This window comes from Alligator sinensis, unplaced genomic scaffold (assembly GCF_000455745.1).
Source record: "Alligator sinensis unplaced genomic scaffold, ASM45574v1 scaffold77_2, whole genome shotgun sequence".
Lineage (NCBI taxonomy): Eukaryota > Metazoa > Chordata > Crocodylia > Alligatoridae > Alligator > Alligator sinensis.
The window spans coordinates 72606-93750 of NW_005842016.1; the positions used below are offsets into that span (position 1 = coordinate 72606).

The 21145-nt window shown below is 42.6% G+C and overlaps 1 protein-coding gene across 24 annotated transcripts in view; it reads right to left on the bottom strand.

Moving 5' to 3' along the window:
* Positions 1 to 21145, bottom strand: part of MYOCD (myocardin) — a 94176-nt gene that overhangs the window by 55193 nt on the left and 17838 nt on the right. For 12 of the 24 annotated variants that reach the window (XM_025202158.1, XM_025202152.1, XM_025202174.1 and 9 more), the window contains 2 exons: positions 19298 to 19363; positions 11119 to 11174 (listed from right to left, as the gene is read on the bottom strand). In XM_025202158.1, coding sequence (XP_025057943.1) covers positions 11119 to 11174; positions 19298 to 19363 — 122 coding nt within the window. Of the gene's footprint in view, positions 1 to 5601; positions 5706 to 8792; positions 8946 to 11118; positions 11175 to 13228; positions 13273 to 18794; positions 18840 to 19297; positions 19364 to 21145 lie in introns of all 24 variants that reach the window. The other 12 variants (XM_025202163.1, XM_025202162.1, XM_025202159.1 and 9 more) reach the window with 10 other exon arrangements.

Genomic DNA, 21145 nt, shown 5'->3' on the forward strand with positions numbered 1-21145 from the left:
CTTCTAAGAGACCTAACCAAACTGCATGAGTAGACAGCACAAGTGAAGATGAAAGTCAGTGCTGATGGGGAGGATTAAGCACACTGAAAGGAAAGAATGTCACTAATGCACCTTACTGGATGCCAAATAACAGCAACCATTAAGGGAAGACACTAAGGTATCACTACAGGCAGCTTAATAAAATTTCTGGTTTGGGGACAGAGATGGATTAAAAAAAACCCCAAACAAAATATTATGAAGGATAAGGAATAGGCTGGAGAATAATAGTGCAACTATAATTGTATAGAATATAGTTATATACTTATATATATATGTAGAAATATATATAACTATATATAATTGAATATCATATAATTATATAGTATATGGTATTATATAGAATAATTGTATTTTCTATAATTTTATAAATATATTATACTCCCTCTCCTGGAATAGTGTAATAAGTTCTGGTCACTCCACAAAACAAAGTATCTAGCAGGAAGAGAAGAGTTCAGGAGCAGGCAATGAGAATTGTGAGATATGGAAAGTCTTTCTTATCAGGTGAGAGTGAAAAGAACAGGACTATTTAGTTTAGAGGGAAGATAAAATGGGTGTACATGAAATAGTGAATGGTACAAAGAATTAACGCTGTCTCATAACACAAGAACAAGGAGAAGCCAATTAAACTGAAATGCCAACTCAAAACTAGTATTTTGTACATAATGCATGATGAATATATGGAATTCCCTGAAACAATATATCACTGACCATTTAGAATTCCAGTACAAATGAGGTATTTATTTGTTCAGTGAGAGTATACACAGTTACATTAGATTGGATAAAAAGTTTTACAAGAGCTATAAATCTTTATGCTTTGGAGTATGAAGCTTTCTGAGATTAGGAAGAAACATCCCTTGGGTAGGATATGTCATTATTATCTTGCTTCTGGAGTATCAAATATTGGCTGCTGTCAGAATCAAACAGGCAGGGTTTGAACCCTGGGCAGAACCTGTGGGAGAACAAGGAGGGCAGAGGTGCCACTGAGTGCTGGAGGGGCAGAGGTTCTGAGAACCTGAGGGATCAGAAGTCTTACCTTCTCCCAAGACTCAAAAACAGTCCCTGGTTGCAGCTACCACAACCCCAGGTTAGTTTTCCTGCCCTGGCTGTTATTCCTACAGAAGCAACAGGGTGCCTGTATACTTGGGTGCTGCAGTAGCAGCAGCAATGCCAAGGATGGGGGCTGGATCTGATGCTGGGGCATGGACTCCAAAGATGTAGGGGGTGATTCTGGAGCTACTACTAAGTTGGCATCTGGGGCTGATGTCCAGCTCACCCACCACAAGTAATGGTATTGGCTACTGTCAGAAACAACAATGTAAGAGATCAAATGGGACAAGTTTCTCTGGTGTCTTGTGCTTGCTATGAAAGCTGCAAAAGCTTGGGCAGTGTCTCTTGCACAAAAATGCAAGACAATGGCTGGGGCAAGACTTGGTGGTGGTAACAAGCCTGCCACACAGAATATCAAACTCCGCTAATGGCTTGCAACCCATTAGGCACAAGAGAGAGAGAGGAGCTTATGGTACCCAATACCAGACCCATGCCATAAAACAATAAGAGTGATGGTTTCTCTAAAAGGAAAATTGTTGGCAGATACCTGACGCACTCATCACATATGTATCTCCAAGCTAAGAAAGCCAGAGAGAGAAAGGCTGAGTCAGTGTAACTAAAGGAGGCAAGGAAACTACATATACACATTTCAATTGAACTAGCAACTAAAGAAGACAAAAGAGTAAATACACATTTCAAGCAAAACCATTAAAAGGTGCATTGAATACAGGAAAAATGTCCTGTATGTGACATACTCCCATTTCTCAAAACAGGCATCCAATGTCTAAGGTGTTACAAAAGTCTCAATCATTCAATGTATGTCTAGAGTTTTGTAAATAGATCATCACTGGTACAAACTATTGCAAATGTGCCCCATTGATAAACAAATACACAAAGACAGGTCCAGTGACTAATGCCTCTAAGCATCCTGTTTGACCACTCAAGGCCCATCACATTTAACTGCCAATCTAGTCAGTGGCTGTGAGAAACACAAGTCTTCACACCTAGACAAATCCAAAAACAGGAGCCAGGCAATTTAACAGTTGTAATGTGATGGTCACACTTTTCCTCCCTGTTTTTTTGGACTTTAATTGGCCAACCATCAAAGAAAGTGCATTAATGTATACAATTAAATGGTATAAAGCAAGACAGAACTGCCAGCAAGGTGTGCAGTCCAGGAAAAATCAAGAAGCCATACTACACCCAGCCCAAGAGTAAAAGCTACAAGACTGGACCGGCTTCCCTGCCTGCATTGTTGAGAAAACACTACTGCAGCTAAATATGTACTGGGACTTTCTATAATAGCTCATTTTATATTGGAAAAGAGTCTTTATCTGTATTTAGTTTTATAGTTTGTTGGTAGTTATTAAACCAAGACTTTCTGCTATTCATCAACCAAGTGTTGTATCAATTCTTAAAGCACTAGGTTTAGAAACTCAACACTTTGTGTAGTTTCTAAAGTGGTGTCACTACAGTCTTTGTAATACTATGGAATCCTGCACAGTGGTGGATTTGCTGGTTGGATTTTGAGTGGGGCGTGCCAATATTCCTTCTGTGACTAAAAACTAGACATTCCTGGTTAGAAGGTCTTGCCCTTCTGCTCAGGCTCAGACTGGTTGCTACATCTGGGATCAGGAAGGGATTTTACCCCACTGTTAGACTGATATAGACTTGGGTGGAGGGGAGGTTGCCTTCTTCTGTAGCAGGGGGAATGGCCCTCTTCCTTGGATCTCTCAAGGGTTTTTTTTAACAACCATGGCAGCTCTTGTCCTCCTTCATTTGTGGCAGGTGAGGGTGTTCTTGGTGGTTTGGGACAATGTGCCTTGTAGTTGTGTGACAGGGTTGACTGCAGTTTTAGGAACAGGTTAGATGCACATGTATGGAATGGTTTGGCTAGCGAAGATCCTGCCTTGGGCAGGGGCTGGTCTAGATGATCTCTGACATCCCTTCTAGTCCTACTTTTCTTCCATGAATCCCGAAAGGCCTTTGGAATAAGTTACCACAGGTTGTGGTCAATTCTACATCACTTGAAGTATTTCACCTGAGACTGCATGTCTCCTTCTGAAAGATCTGTGGTATGGAGGAAGACGGGAGTCATAGGACATCACAGTGGCCACTTCTCACTTCAGTGTGTGAAATTTAAACTTATATAAATGGAGGATATTGTACATATTACTTGTGCTGTTTTATTATGTAGGTCCCCCAAGCTGGGAGATTGTATAGAGCAGCATTTCTCAACCTGTGGATTGTGACCCAAAAGTGGGTTGCAAGAATGTGTCAAAGGGTCGTGAACAAGTGCCAGAAAAAATGTGCAAAAACATGGGTTTCCCCTTGCAGGCTGGCAGTGTTCCAGCCTGCAAGCAGCTGCTCGAGGCATGGCCAGCACGCAGCCAGGCAGGGTCGTGGGAACAGCCCCAGCAGCTGGACGAAGGTAAGTGTATGGAGAGCAGGAGTCAGAGGGCCAAGGCTTGGGGACTGTCGGGGTGGAGGGAGTATGCATGCATGCATGTATGTGGAGGGGAAGGGGTTGGGGAGAGGGGACAGATGCCTGCCAGCACTGAGGAAAGGTGGCTGGGTGCCAAGTCAGGCCCAGGGGGGTGCAGGTCGGGTCAAGCAATCGATCTTTGCAAATGGGTCCCGTTATGAAAAAGGATAAGAACCATTGGTATAGGTGATCACAGACTCCCCCCCAACCCAAGACACTACGCATGCACCTCTGGGATGTCTCATTTTAAAGAATATTTATCTTTGCTTCTGCTAAAAACTTGGCACTTATCTTTAAAAACTAGTGGTTTCTTTACTGCTCTTATCTTTTCATGAAACTAGTTTTTTATGGTATTTCTCAAGGGAGAATTACTCTATGCTTCTAACTCCAACCAAAAGAACAGTGTGTGCCCCTAGAGAAGTGTGCACAAAATGGGAGCTGTGCCCTTTTATTCCTGACACCCCACCTGGAAACTCTCCTCTAAAGAGTAAATGTCAGCAGAGCACAGAGCACTTTGCAGAAACGTTTGGCAAGCACATTCATGAGAATATTTTGTTTAAAGGAAATTTGGGACCCTGACAGACATTACATTTAAGATGTAATTAATTGGTTAATTCATTCAAATAATGGTGTGATAAAATCAGGAATAAGCCACAAAGTTACTACACAAAATGTGTGTAAGCTTTGTGTTTGGTTCCCATCACACCTTTAATTGAACATGTGGCCAATGCCCAACCCTTTCACCACACGGGAGCTTTTCAAGACTCCATGTTCTCCAGGGGCTGGGAGTGCCCCTCAGCTTATTGGGGCTCCCAGCCATAGGAGCACATTGTGTACTCCCACAGCAGGGAGCCCTATCAGCTGATAGGAGTTCTCAGCTGTGGGAGCACACCATGGGACTGCAACATGTGCTCCCATGGCTAGGAGCCAAGCTTGCTACTTGTCGGTATAGAGGGAGCCCAGGATCAGGCTCCCCCTGCATTTAGCAGTACTGCACATTGGGATTTGATGTGGGAATCCTACAATTAAGCCTCCTACCATGCATGTGTAGTATGGCAGTAGGGCTGTGTGAAGCTTCGGTCACTGATTCGATTTGGTGGAGATTTGGCCTGATTTAGCGGCTGAGTCTCCAAATCCAAATTGAATCAGGAGACCCTTTCATTTCTCCGAGTCATATAGGAACCCTCCGAATCGATTCGGAGAGATTTGGAAAGATTCGATGATTCAGACATAGACACAGCTTTAAATGTTTTTTCTACATACCTCAAGGTACCACACAGCTCATGAACACTGAGATGCTGAGGCGAATGGAGTGTCCCATGGGAGAGTAGGGGAGTCCCCAGTGCGCTTGGCAGTAGATATGGAAGTGGACCAGAAGCACTTCCAGTCCACTTCGGAGTTCGCTGCTGAGCACGTGGCCCCTCTCCCCCTGCACTCCTGTGGGATGTTCCATCCACCCTACCATCACAGTTTTGGTACCCTGAGGTACATAGAAAAAACATTTAAAGCTGTGTCTATGGCCGAATCACTGATTCTACAAATCAGCATCAAATCTTCAGATTTGGATTCGGCTGAATCGAAATTGGGACAGTGATCCGAATTAACAAATCAAATCACTGTCCCCGAATCAGGCTGAATTAAAATCTGAATCGAATACATCCTGTTTCACACCCCGCTATATGGCAGGAAGCGTGATTGCTCAGATCTTGCATCAGATTCCATCAGGTCTTTTCTTTAACATCTGTCAGGGGCTTTATTCATCCCTTGACTATCTAAACACCAAACTACTTGGTTATATAAAGACCATGTTTATCTGTGAGGTTTGATCTCTTGCAAAGGGTGAATGAGGTATTCTAAGTGTATCTTTGGTAAATGGGCATGAACCTTAACAAACCTCATGTATGGTGGGTTAAATTCATCCACTGAGTTTCCCTTGATTCCCACTACTTAATGGCAGTATGTTTTGGTCCTCAGTAAGCTCTTGGCCAAGGTAACAATGATTTGGGTGGTTCTATTTATAAATACCCAACTTGATACATCCTTGTAGTCCTGTTTCTTGGAGGGTAGGTGTTCATTAGCTTCTAAAAGTCCCATTTGTTCAAGGCTTCTCAAGTTGGCATCTAGAACTGAGAAACTAAAAATTGCTAATCACTAGCTTGTTTAGACGCAGAAATTGGAAGATTTAAAGTGAGGAGACAGAGACTTGATTGTGTACATGGACAGTAAAATACAGAACATTTCCTGACTTGACTGCTTGAAATTCCCTAAGTAAACTAATTTTTCATAGAGGCACTTTTAGTTTTCATGTTAGGCATTTATTATTGCCTGCAACTCAGTCAGTAGCCTAGAATATATTCATTCACAAGAACATTTCCACAAGTTTCAAGTTAACTCCTTTCCAAAAAGATCATTTGCACCATAGCTGCAAATAAATCTCTCAGAATAATTGAATGAACTGCTATAGTCGATTAAAAATCAGCCAACTGTATATGACACTTTTCCCTTTTATGTAACCACACTATTATTATTATTCTACATGCAGACAGACACAACTAATAATGACTATAATTGGGGAAAAGAAAGACATGGGGTATGGACAGACATAACATCTGAAATGTTTCTGATGTCTTTCAAGCAGTACAGGCACACACACCCTTTGAAGCTCTCCAAAGTTGGAAATACTCCAGAAATGACCCTGAAGGAAACAGGTACTATTTAGAAGCACTTCAAAATGAAGCATTTCAGGTTATATACACATGTTTTATGGAGTGTGATAGGGAATTCCTGGGACTTCCACTATCCCACAGTGCTACATTTCCCCATGGGGGGATTGGGGGAGAGAGAAGGTAGGAGAAGGAGCACTGTGTCAGCTAGCACTCTCCTATCTAATCCACCTCCACTGTCAAAGAGCTCCCACCTGCAGGAACTGGAAGACTCTCCAGCTCCCAATCCCTGCATACTTCTCCACATCTGGTTTGTTGATTCTGGCAGGCAGCACAGGGCCTCCAGTCTCCCAGTTCCCCCTTCAAGGGAAGAGGAGTGGAGCTGCAGCACCTAGGAGACCAGGAGCTGCAGAGCCACGCTGACAGCCCATCGCAGGGAGAATGGAGCCATCAGAAGCCACAGCCCCTGTCATGGCTCAGCATGCTGCTGTATGCACCTGCAATGATTTTTAAGTGCTTCAGCTCTGGGCTGTGGCATAGAGCTGTATGTCTGTCCATGGTTGAAATTCTCCATTTTTTAAGTGCTTCAAATGCAGCTGTAAACCCTTCAAATGTTTCTTCTATTTCCACTCTAGGAAAATTATACTAGAAGACCAAGTGGGATGAATAGGATTGTTTTGAGATGAGCTCATCAAAATATATTTGATATTTGTAGCACATTAGATATTTGACTCTTTATTCTCATTGGAGCTTGACTGCATATATGTTCCTAAACATTTGTCTTGGACAGTGTGCTTTTACAACTGGGCATTGTAAATGGACTTTGTAATGGGTTGGAAAATTGACATAGCTCTCAAATAATGAATCTAGTCAGAAGCTTTTCCAATGTCTGGAAATAGACAGTTCTGTCATCTCTGCTTTCATCAGTCTTCAGGGAACTTGAATTTGGCTAGATAACAGGGTCTAGTGGGAATAAGGCACATTTAGGAGAGATACATAGTAACCTGAGGTGCTTCAGTGGCCTGATGGAGCACTGTGTATGCTACAAAGCCCTATTATTTTGTGTGGGATCATCTCGTGGTCAAAATTCAACCAGAAATTAAAAACGGAGAGCTGTAGCTCACCATCTGCTGCTTTGAGGAGACACTTCTGTTATTCTGCCTCTCTCTGAGGCTTACTTGGTTAGACAGAATAGACAGCTGCCCTATTAGCATTCTCCCACCATACTGTTCTGCAGTTTCCTCTTTCTAGTTATTTGCCAGCCGAATTTCCTGTTTTTCCCTTGGTCTCTCACTTGCTGCATTCTTTCTCAGTGCCACCCTAAATCCCATGCTCCTCCTCTGTCTGGCCAAGTTCCCCTGACTCCTCATAGCTCCCTATCTTGATTTTTAACTTCTTCCTGCTCCTTGCTGCTCCCATAGTCTATTCTTTACCCTTACACATTTCCTGGTCTCTCACTGACCTGCCCATCATAACTAAGAGGTCACAATCTTCATTGAGAACAGCCCAGCTTCAGCTTCAACTGGAGGCAAAGGGAGACAGTGGTCATCTTTCATAAGTGCAGTAGGGTTTGTTGTAGCCATGACAGTCCAGGAAATATGCAAGAAGCAAGGGTTTCTGGGTGATATCTTTTACTGGACCAACTCTATAGTTGGCAGGGATGTTAGACAAATTTTTGGGTACAAAGTTGTTTGGTTTTTTTTTTGTGGCTCAGACCAGAGGAAAGGCATTTTGCACCTGAAAGCTTGTTGAAGACCTCTCCCCACTATAGTTGGTCCAATAAGAGATATCACCCTGCAAAAAACCCTTTATTCTTACATCTGTTTGTAAGAGCAACTATGATTTAACTTACAAAGTACATCTGCTTAGATACTTTCAAATTTTGGTGGATAAAGGGATCAAACTTAAAAAAAATAATAAAAAATAACCTTATTTTTTTCACCCAGCTATGGACCTAGCCAACAAGTCCAGAGTTCAATATTTTTTCAGTGAAAATGGACATATGAAAATTATCCATAAAATTGTTCCCTACTTTTAACCAGCCCAACTATAAAAAAAAGCACAGAAATGTGGTGCACATCTTGCTGAGGGCAGCTTGTTGCTTCAGTCCTGTTGATGGTATTATGGAGACAGTTACCCTTTTGCATAAGGGCAAAACTTTATGAGTTTGGAGTCAGAAATCAAAAACTAATAAGAACCCTTAAATATATGAAATATTGCAAAAACACTGCTACATCACTAGAGTTGGCAATATGGAATCTATGTATGTTTTTTGGGGTAACAGCTGAATTCAGTGGGCAGCATCTGTGTGTGGGCTAGAGCTATTTATTGGGAGGTAGAATTTGTACTCAGAGTACTTGGCTTCTTTAGCACAGTCTCAATAGCATGGAGTATACATGGCAATTCCTTTCCCACTGAGTTGGTGAGTCTGTCCCCCAACAGTAAGCACTCTAAAGCAATGGTTCTCAACCTTTCTGGACTTGAGGCACCCCTCCATAACTTTTGTGAATTGAATAGCATCCAGTTTAAAAAACTAATGTATATATTGCAGTACTTACCTCCTTATACAGGGGCTGAGCTTTAGGGGTTAAGGATTGTCCAGGCAGGGATAAGCCTGAGCCTGGCTTATTTGCTTGTCTTATCTTCTTATTGCCTCACACCTCATGGCACCCTTCAAAGGATCTGGCAGCATCCCAGAGTGGCCTGGTGCCCTGATTGAGAATTACTGATTTAAGGCCTAGTTTAGATTGTTGATTTGCTCCAACTGGAGTCACTGGTGTGGTAATGCCGGTACAACCTCTTTTGTTAGCAGGCAAAGCAATAAGGCAGACATTTCTACTGCCTTTAGTTCATCTCAGTGGCAGCTTTCTATCCATTTAAGTGGCAATTTTGGCACTTACATACAGATAGTGATTCTATTTCACCTGCAACATGGACATGTAATTGTGTGCACGTAGACTGAGTGGGTATTTATATGCATATTGTAGATGTACACCTGGATCTAAGCCCTGAAAATGTAGGATGCCAGAAATACTTGACTACCAGATGGAGGAAGAATGCCCTCCTGTGTTTTCATCCCAAGACTTGAGTGTTTAGAGCACTTACGCAGGATGTTAGAGACCTGAATTCTATGTCCCCTTGCCCAGAAGGTGTTTAAAGTTGGCTCTCTCTGACTTCCTAGCACAGCACTCTAACCACCATGCCACAGTATGTAGTCCCTCCTTCAGCACTCTTTTGAAGCTGGCAGCCAAAAGAAGGAGCTATGCAAGGCCATGAAAAAGAGAACAAGGTGTGTGACTAATTGAATGACTGCTGGCTCTGGAATTCTAGCTTGAACCCTTAATCTCAATGGGGTAACTTCCCCACTGTGCTGCCCTTCAATGCAAAAGACACTGGCTCAGCTTCAAAAGCAACTCTGGAGAGCAGTTGGGATAATGAGTTGATGCTTAGAGCACTGTGCTGGGCAGTTAGAGGGTAGGTCTACACATGCTATTAGTGCACATGAATAAACTCCGGAGCTGATTGCTCTGGAGTTTTTTGCTTCTGGGTGCGCTATTTAAACATGCACCTAGGAACAATTAACTCCAGAGCAATCAGCTCTGGAATTTATTCATGCACAGCATGTGGAGCCCAGTCAGAGCAGCCCCAGCTGGTGGAGGACCTGGGAAGGGGGTGAGGGATCAGCCTGCCAGCCCAGGGCTGCTCCAACTGGGCTCAATATGCTATGGAGTGGATAGCTAGGGAATTAGGGTACTTTAGTGCAGGGCTAGGTGGCAGACAGCCCCCACACTGAAGCATCCTTGTGCTTGAGCCAGCCAGGTGAGTATTTACATGTGTGCTGCGATGCACAAAAAATTCTGTAGCAGGTACTACTCTGCTATAGAATTTATTAGTTTCCTGTGCCCTAATAGGGGCTCGTGTGCAGATGCTGAGACATTTATTGTGGAGCTAATTAGCTCTGCAGTAAATGTCTCATTTAGACACACCCAGAGAGATGCAAATTAAACCCCTTGTGGGCAAGAGTGGCCTAAAATTCAAATATCTGGTTTCACAGGGGAGTTCCTTCATCCCTCAGTTTTTGGGGAGAAAACCAGGGAGGCCTCTTCTCCTACCAGCACCTGGTCACTTTTCATGGACTTACATCTAGATATGTGCACATGTACCCAGCCAGTGCATAGCCCTACTGAGCATTCTCAGTCTATGCATACAGGCTTGCATGGCCACCATGCAAAGAGGGGGGGAAAAAGGGCCAGGGAGATGGACAGAATTGCACAATGGAAAATAGAATTCTGTTGCACCTGCTGTGTTGGAATCTATTACTCGGTCAAGTAGGGATAAACTCCATTGGTGCCAGTACCTGGAATTTAACCTGCCTTTACCATGAGTTGCACTGGAATAGTAATGGCTGTAATTGGTCAAGAAAACTCCTAATTCAATTTATTCAAATGTATACAAACAAAAGGTGGAGTGTTGGCATTTTTTCCTGAAGATCCTAGAAGAAATGAGGGGCCAGCTAAGGGATTTCCATAACTTGCCCCAAGAATCTCTTCTTTACCCCAGGGATCAGTCTGATCTTCCCCAGAGAATACTCTCTTCATCTCTGTAACCCAACTCTCACATATTTCCTAAATTCCCTCGATCACTAGTTTACACATATTTCCCCTGGACAGTATGACACAGAGGACCACAATGCAGGTAGAAGAGAAGACCTGAGCCAGTAATTTTAATGGGAGCAAGATTAGGCTTAAAGACTGTAATGTTGCTTTTTTACAGATTCTCTTTCTGATTCTACAGAAATCTATGCAGACTTGTAAGATAATATGCAAATTGATACAGCATTAATTAATTAATTAATTCATTCATATAGATGTTTTCAAAATTTACCTTGGCTCTCTCCAGGCTTCTCCTTTGTTCATGGAATGCAGATGGACTTTTTAGTGCTGCAATAGGAAACAGAAGCACAATCAGCACAGCAGTGGTAGCAAGCAGCCACTGGAATATTCAAAAACAGTATTTTAATGGGTGGTATAAAAATAGCAACACAAACTAGCTGATCTCTTTATTGTGCTATCTAAAAATAATTCAGGAAAGCTATGGGAAATCCCAGTCTCTCACAGCCAGTTTGTGGCAGGAGAGCAGAAGGGATGGTGAGCAAAGGGCGAGCAAAAGACACATGGACAGGTGTAGGCTTTGCAGCTCAGTGTTCTACAGGATACGTCATAATCCAGGTGAATCCAGGTGCAGCTTTTACCTGGAGAGCTTTTTGCGAATTACAGTGCCATGAAATGCTGCCTGAGAACAAAGTGGAGAGTGGGGAGGAGGAAACAAGGGATCAGTATCCAGGAGAGAAAGGAAACCTTGCTGAGAACTTGCCAGGAGGTCAGAGCCTGTGGATGTTCCATACTGTGAAGCCTCTAGGGTAAGGAGGCCCAAGCAAGATAGGGGAACCTAAGTAAAGGATCTCATTACTCTTCAGTCAGAATGCAGGAAGAGCAGCTTCACTGGCAACTGTATAGTCAGTACAGATTTTGGAGGGTTTTATTATCTGCTCTTTGCCTCACATGCTCCTCTCACTGAGTACCAACTTCCTTTCTGTTTGCAAACTAACTCTCCTTCACCTCTACAGCTCCTATCCTATGAGCAACACAGCTTTGGTTCTGCACCTTGGCAGTTCTCCACTGTGTTTTACTGAGAAACGTATTTTATTGAGCCTACTGCCCAGTGGGGTGTGTGAAAAGTGTTGATAACACACTGTATAGAAAAACTTTGCATAAGGGGGCCACTGACTCAGCCTGGGCACCAAAGTCAGCAGGCTGCTCTGGTCACCACTTCCAAACACTTTGGCTTTCCCTAGAGAAGGCTTTCCAGAGAAAAAGGAATGGCTAGACTTTTTTCACCCCCTTCAAAACATTATTTCTGTGCAAGGGTTGCCAATCTGGTTTCCAGTCATCTAGTGAAAATCCTTATGGCATCCTGTTGGGACAACAGCATTTGGAGTTGAAAATTAGGGTAATTTGTGAGTTTGTTATTTACAGATTCTGTAAAACACCAATTAACAGTTGGAATCGGATTCCTAGAGGCTTACTGAACAGAGCCTGTTTCCAATGTTGTTTGAAGCTTCTAATGTTAATATTTGGACCTTTATTTTAAATTAAACTGAAATTTATTTCTGGCTGAAAATCATTGTTTCCAAGGTGCAGAAATAAAGGCTGTGGGACCAAAAAGCCCCACTTTACTCCATGTGGCATTATTCTCATCTGTAGGGTTTAAATGACAGTAGCAGTTGGAATCACTAGGATGAGTCTTTCAGGGTTCCCACTGAATTAGTTTGCTTGCTCAGAAGAGAAAACAGAATCAAGTAACATCTTGGATTCTGACACTAAATGGGATGATTTTCACACATCTGTAGGAGCTGTTTTCTGCAAATATTAGGGTCTGTTTCATTTAACATCATTTAATTAACCTCCTTGCTTCTTGTCCCCCATTGTAAATGTAATTTAAAAAGGGACAGAAATTCAGTTTAGACAAGGCTCAAGAAAACAGGGGTCAGTCAAAAATTCCAACATGAAAGAGTAAAAAGGAAACTCAGGAAGAACAACTAGATGCCTATATGAAGTCTAGGGGAACACCTGGATCAGCTCTTGGAAGAAGCAAGAATCCAGTGGGGGAAAAAACAGGATGAATCACAATAAAATTCAAGAGGCCAGAAGGCCTTTTCCTGTGTCTGACGTTTGAAAAGTAGACAGACAGACAGACAAGGTAGCATTGCTGTGCCATGCTCTGGTGAGCAGCCAGTAAGAGTGGTGACAGCTGATTTAGTTAAAAGCAAATTAACAGAATGCAAATGAAAAAAATGAAATAAGCAACAGACATTACTTTTTATAGCCCAATTCACTAAAAAGTTCTAATGTTACAAGGTTTCTGCGGGCAGGAACTGATCAGGTCATACTTCATGCTACTCATGCTGAAAGTGTTGCAGTATTTAGTCATTTACCAAGGTTTTGGAGGAATTATGTGGATACTGCAGCTGGTATTAGTCTGCAAAACAAATAAAGGTATATCTAGCACCAGTTCTTTATATAAGATCTCAGGTAATTGTGGGCTGAAATTTAACAACTCAGAAGTGCAGTGGCTTGGAGATGATTGAACAGAGCTGCTGGACTTGACGTGCCAATTTTAGGCCTCTATTTTGCCTTTAAGTTTCAGCCTTGTGTGGGAGCATGAAGACTTTCTATATGTAGCAAGAGCCCCAGCATGACTGGCCAAAATTACTCCAGAGGCTCTCAAGAGCAAACTTTTGCAGGAGCAGCTCCACTGCCCTTTAAATAGATGCGGTAAGCCTCTAGCTGTGCAGGCCATTGCAAGGAATACAGCTTCCCTAACCCTGTCTTCATGCCAGCCCAGAACTGTAGACTTTGGGTGGCCCTGCACAGGGCACCAAGAGAAGATCCTTGCTCTTTTCCCAGCTTGGTCTCCCACATCTAACGAATCACAGTCTGTCCTTTGGGGATCATGAAACATACCCAATTAGGATACACAGGATTTTATGAATTAGGTTTTCCAGAAGGTTAATTTTCTCAGGAAATCAGTCCTTCCAAATTTTCATCAAGACAGTAAAATTACATCTGGAAAAGAAGTTCAATAGTACCGGTATATCTTGTAGTTTGCTCTTGCCATTTCATTCAGCCTACTATACCTAGTAGAATGGGGCAGGCTATGGTCCCAGCTGCATTGGTGTGATTCTGAAATTACTTCATGAACTTCATGAAGTCTGATTCTCGCTTCATTTTCATGGGTTCCAGCACATACAACTCCATCAGTGGATTCCAGGGTAAAGTTGCTCAGAGGTTGTTCTTTCTTACTCATCTGCACTTATTTTTAGCGTATTTGTAACCAATGCATCATTTTAGCAGAAGATCTATTATTTTAACTGTGTGAGAATAGCTGTATATAAAATCCTAGAAGCCCTTTTTGGAGTCTTGCAGCTCAGACAGCAATCTCAGTAAATTCAGCCTGTTTGAACACAAACTCTTTTTTCCCACTTGGTGTTGCTGTTTGTTCATCTGGGCAGTTCCAAAATGTTTTCCACTGAAGAGGCCAGAAGAGAAGATGAAGCTTGGGCAATTCTCCCACTAGCTAGTCCTCTCCACTTCCCCCTCCCCCATATCTTCTTCACTGTGGGAGTCATTTATGAAGCTTTCATTTCTCTTCCATCTACAGCCTACCTGTGAGAGTGAGAGCAAGGCTGATTTTTACCTTTATTTCCCTAACTGCTTTTATCATTCCAGGTGGGACTTACCACAGATTTTTTTACAACACAAAAATGTTCTGACTGTGTGGTGCATTCAGATAGAGCCCCAGGATGATTCTCTTTGGGCCTATTACTGCTGCATGCTAAGCTGTCTCAGCTTGATGCATGCTGTATCATTGTTTGCAGTTTTTTCTTTAACGAGCTTTCAATAATGACTACAAACAGTAGTGGTCGTCAGCACCTCCATGGGCTTTTGCGTACATTCATAGATCATGGATTTGCACAAAGAAAATACTTTTTTAAATGATTGTGCCCACTGATGTTCTATTAATATAAATACTGAACTATCTCTTGTTCTGTCCTCTGTGTAAAAATAAGTGGATCGGTTATATAGAGGAGGTCAAAATCTCTTTAATGGAATTATTCCAGCAGAAAATTTGGACAAGTGATTTTAAAATATCCTGGTGGAAAATCCAGGACTATGTGCAGTCTTGGATCAATTACATCATTAAGATCTGGTATAGCATGACTATTATACATTTGAAGCAGCTTTCTAACAGTACAGGGTAGCTCAATCATATCCAGTTTTAGTGTTTTATTGGAGCTTAAATTTTAAAACCATTGCCTCTGAATTTATAGAACTACTATTTCTAATACACTATAGACACTGAGCATTATAGCAGCTCTACCTCATTCCATACTCACCTTCAGATAGCATATGGAATGAGGTTCCAGTCCATGTGTACCTCCAGGAACTCAACTTACATGGGCACACCAAGTCCCAGAGAATACAGGAAGATCATAATTAAACAAACTTTTATTGTTGGTACAACATAATTATGCATGCACAAAATTTGCTTTTAAGGCCTCTGTAAATTGAATAAATCAAAATGCATTTCCACTGGAATAACTGGTGGCAACTAACAAATGCAGAGCTTCCCTTTTGTCAAATATAAAGCATCAAGCTTTTCTGCTGAGGTAACAGAGCTGTTAAATATTTGTACATTTATTCTTATAATGGCAGCGTATTTCTTTGCCCTCATTCTCATTTGGGGAAACGAACTGGCATAATGGTAATCCTGAAAGTGAGAATCTGGCAAAACTAAAAACAATGAGAAAAGGCTATTTATGTATCACTACTTGTCCCCAGCTTAATGCTGGTGCCATACCATACTACGTGCAAGGCATAAGTTCGTTATAAAGCATTAGGTCCCCAATCCTAAAAGTACATGTACCTCATGCATTCATACCAGCTGGAGATTTTTCAAGTGCACAGACCTGTATGTTCATATCACTCCAGTGTACGTGTGTGAGATAGGGCATTTTGCATATTCACATTAAGTGCCCACTTTTAAAGTATGGGAGATATTAGATGTGGTATAGAACCTGACAGTCTTGCCAATTCTTCTGATTTTATTATGTCTCCCAATATTTGGGACTTAAAGTCCCAGCTCTTGGAATCCTATGATCTCATCTACTACTCTTCCTAGCTCTGAGGAAGAGTTAATAGTACAAACCCTGAAAAGTTAAAAATAAAAAAGCAAATAAAAATAACTCAACATTTATTATTTTTAAATAATATTTTAAAATATATTATATTATTATTAAATGATTTTTGAACACTAGAGATTGGCAATACTGCACTGATTGTCTTGTATAGCTGTCAACACAGATAATCTGTGAAAGGGGCAGAATGAGAGAGAAATAGTGGAAGAGCCAGGTATTGCATGGAATGCCACAGCCATGCTGTTACTGAAATGTCTTGTTACTGAAGAACAGAAAGCATACCTGCTACTGCCCTCTATTTAGATTTAACACCTGTTTAACAGCATTTCTTAAGAGTACCCATAGAGTCAAGCTCAGTAACCAAAAGAAAGAGGGAGAAAGCAGCATGAAAGAAGTGTAACAGACCTTGCAAAGTCATGAACTTTAACAACGATCCTAAAGGAGACCATGATGAGACAGAAGTGAATATAGACAATTCTTTGCCTGTGTTTTTTCTGGCTCATGCTCAACATGTGTTTAACAGGGCTCAAAGGATGTTTGAGATCTAGAAGTAAAATTCTATTACTCTTGTGTATATAAATGGCAGTTTTTTCAACCATATAAGTGACCTATTTGGTATTTACACACAGTTTGTGATTCTACTTTACCTGGGCAGTCTGGATAAGTCAGTGTACATGTAGAAAGTGCATATGTTCAATAGGCTTTGTACTGGCTGGACAGATGCATGGCTATATACACACACTGATAGTGAGAAGTGTAAATCAATACCATGTGATGAAGAATAAATACCCTCCCATGTTTCAGCTCCAATAACTAAGTGATTAGGCCACATGCCCAGGAAACTGGGAAACCTAGGTTTTGGGTCCCCTCCAACAAGTGGAAGTGCAAACTTGTGCTTCTCCAACTTCCACATATAGATGCTCTACCCCGTCCCTCAAGTCATAGGGCATGTTGTCCAGTGTCTCTGGCATTCTCCCTTGTCATCCAAGAGCAAGAAACATGTGAAGCTAGGAGGAAGCAAGCAATGCCTTCCTGCTCTGTAAGGGAGCAATATCATAGTTCTACCTGGCATCTGGTAGCATAACTGAGTTGTGGGGCATAGGGGAATGGGGCAGTGATAGAGGCAGCAGCCCTGGACGCTGCCTTTGCGGCGTGTGGATGGGGTGCAAAAATAGTTGCAAACACAGTGGCATCTCACTAAGTGCCACTACCTTGAGTGTCATGCAGCAGCCCGGCTGCACCTCTGCCTGAATCTTTGGTCTCAAGTGGGGCAAGATCTTCTGCATTGCCTTCATGCTAGGAGGAACTGAATATTAAATGCAAAGTGCAATGACTCAGCTTCAAAAGAAGTGGGAAAGGAGTTTGTTTTAGACTTAATCTGTGGTGTCAGGCACTATCCTGGCAAATGAGTGATGTGATCAAACCCTCTCAATGTGACAGGTTGCGGGGGGGGGGGGGGGGGGGGGGGGCAGAGGAGGGGTTAGAACCAAAGTTTTCTGCTTCCTGAGCAAGGTGCACTAATGTATGTGTGCTTATGCATCTACACCGTAGGAGTAATAGACTAGGAAACTGGTTGTACATGCTGAAAAAGGCCACTCACAGGGCTGGAAAACTACCATTTAATTGTATAAAGTGAAATAGGATTCTAGCTGCCTCCTCTTCACTGATGCTGCTTGCTGGCTTTACGCTGGGGCAGTACAGATATAAGAGATAGATTTAGTCTTTCCCTTCCTGACTTTTACATGCTGACATGGTACTGTTGGGCTTGGCTTTCTGACACAGGAGAGGGACGAGTCAAGTGAAAACATTGTTCTATAGTCTGTGCTGGACTGCGATCTGGCAAATGAAATAAAAGCTTGCAAACCTGTAGTGGAAGAAATCCACTTAGTTGAGGAGAGAAAGAGTTACAGCAGGGCAAAGCACCCACATGCTCCTGGCATCCTGGGTCCCAAAACAGGCAGGTTCAGGTGGGGATGCAGAGAAGATGCACTGGCCCCCAAGAGATGTTTTGGTTCAGCTTGGCTGAAAAGTGGTCTCTATCAGTGCACCCCGGATGGGTTGCTGGCTATACTCTGGAGCATCAGCATGTTCTACATGATGCTGCATCAGCATCATGTAGCACATGCTGTGTGTGCTACATGATGCTACATATAGCATGCGCTACATGTAGCACATGCTGATGCTAACATCAGCATGTGCTACATGATGATACAGCCACTGTTGATCCAGGGGTTGTATCCTCTGTGTTGGTGCTGGAGAATCTTGCCTTTGGTTTTTATTAAACATTATACTGTTATACTCCCTTATACAACTGTGAGCTCCTGTATTTGTTAAAAGGAGTCTTGCAATTGACTGGCCTCAGGCTTCTTGAGGGGGGAAAAGTCAAACCTTTTACAGTATCACCCCCCGGCCCCCAGAAACATCCAGTAAAATTAGGCAGAAATGTCAATGTCTCTGTCAGTTTGCCTTAAGTTTACTGCCTGTCTGAACAATGGCTGCCATTTCCTCTGCTTTTGGGCCAGTTCCTACCACATGCAGGGCAACGTGCTGCATGAGTTAATGCCACAACTGCATTGAATTCCAGAAGAGCAACTGTACTTGGCACACCCAGGAGACACTTTACACCATCCCACATTAAACACTTTCAGAGAAGTGGTGGAGCTAAGCCAGCTGTGCTGCTATGCTGACTACAGCCTAATAAAGTGCAAAGCATCACAAAAAGTAGGAGTACTGCTCTCCTGAGGATGATGGCCAGTGAAGATGATGGCCACTGAAGCTGTAAGATTTGGGTAGTTCCACTCACAACAATTTGAGCCTCTGTTATAGTCTGTGCAGCAGACTCACAGACCTAGGGATAAAATGCCAGTTAGAACAATGATGCTCCCAGAGCCATGACAATTAACACTGCTAGCTCTCTCCCATTGCCAAATTTACAGACACAGAAGGAGCCCCATGGTCTGGATGACAGCCCCGCAGTCACGCCATGGCTGGATCTGGCGAACAGAGCTGGGCCAGAGTGTGGGGCTGTGCTGTGGCTGCATCCAGCATGCAGGGTGACTCCAGTTCACACCCGCAGACTGACTCCATATACTGATCCTGTTCTGAATCAGGTCTGCAGAACAGTCCTGCACATGGGACACAGCCCACAGACCAACCCGATGCTACTCATCCAGTCTGCAGAGCTAAAGGCCTGTAGCACCACTAGAGGCTATCATCACATCATCTATCATCACATCATCTACTGGTGACTTGCTTGAGTTCTAGGCTGTTTGTGGATGCAGAGAGAGGGGTAAGGAAGGTACTCACGTGGCATGATGCCCTGGTCCGCCAGCTGCTCTCGGGTTCTTCTCTGCTGAAGCCGTAACTGTAAAACTATTAAAGAAGGTATATCAGGAAGAGATATTTTTTTTTTCCTGAGGCAAGCATCTTTCAGTAAAGAACCCTACTAAAGAGCTCTCAGAAATACAGCCAATGATTTTGATTTCTGGGAAGAAAAGACAGGATTCAGTTAGTACATTAAGAAAGAGCAACTTCCAAGAGGAGGAATGCTCATGCACAACAGGAGGGAAATCAAGAGGCAGGCCATCACTGTGATGCTGTTTTACTTAATAGCTGGTGGCTAGGACAGTGTTGTTGCATTGTGGTGCAGAAGTGGAAACAAAAGAAAGGAAGAGAAGGGAAGAAGAAGGGACTTTGGCAGAGCATTCTATTGCTCTCCAGGACCTTAGGTTATACTTAAAAATGGAGGGAGAATTTACTTCCCCTTATTGGACCACAATGGGCGCATCTACATGTGCGCATTTACTGTGCAGTAACCGAAACTACTGTGCCGTGGGGGCTCACATCTACATGTGCATGCATGTACTGTGCAGTGAATATGGTGACTTATATCGATTTGAGCATAAATTTGATACCTGCATTATGCAGGTATCAAATTTACGCCCAATTAGTTACTGCACAGTAACACACATGAAGATGCCATATTGAGTAGTAACACTTTGTGTATGCTTTAATGCCTGCATGTGGAGACACCTGCCTATTCCTGCTAACTGCACAGTAAATTTAAACCCGCGTCAATGCACATGTAGACATGCCCAATAGGGAGGAAGTCTAAAGTCTATATCTCCTGGAATCTATACCAGCTTTCTGTTCTGTTTTTTTTCTAAGGCTCATGGCAGATGTTACATGGCCTGTGTGTTACATGTGAGTATCATATAAAAAACTGTAACATGCCAGAACTTAAACCAGATTATCCCTGGATAAAAATAGCAGATCAGCTACAGTGAAGTTGCTCATTATAACAACAACTTTTTTGCGGTGCAGAAGTATCCTGCAACACTTCTAATGTGTGCTCAGTTGGCATGTTATGATTTGAGGTATAATATCCACATGAGTAACAAATGTAACGTTTGCCAGGGGCCTAAGTGGTGCCAGGACAACTTAGCTGGAGGGCAGACAACTAGGAGGACTTCAGTGGCTGAAGTGCAGGGTTGCACCTGGTAGATTGCAGCGTGGTGTTTACAAATGTATGCTGTGGCCATAAAAGGAGCAAAGATTCCCTCCATCCACTATCACATTTGGGAGATGCTTCGTGGCTCTTTTACTGATCTGTGACCTCCCAGACAAGGTAAGCAACAAAGCCAAGAAAAAAGAAAAAGTGAAAGGGACCAAGTAAAGATATTAGGGAGTCTTGTAGTGTGTGTGTGTGTGTGTGTGTGTGTGTGTGTGTGTGTGTGTGAATGGGGGTGCCAACAGCCACTCACTGGACAGCAGGCCACCTCCCATGCATAATGCCAGAACTCTAATATTATTGTAAAGGCAGAAGCATCAGAGTTCTGGGCAACTAAGTATATATCCCAGCTTACTGGGGGCTGGTTATAATGTGAATGAAAAGGCATTTTGAATATATGGGAACATGGGGAAATTGTGAAACTGAAAATGATAAGCAGCTAGTTTTGTTTAGGTTCAAGCACTGCCATTGTCTGAGACAAGATCATGATTTCCAAAAGGGATTTTTAAGTATGCAGAAATTGCATATTTTAAATGATGCAGATGCTTTTGCTCTGGGACTCTTTGACACCCTGTGAATCATAACACCATTGTTCTCCCTGCTACTCTCCAGATGAGTGTTTGCTGTTAGGAGATTCTACTCCA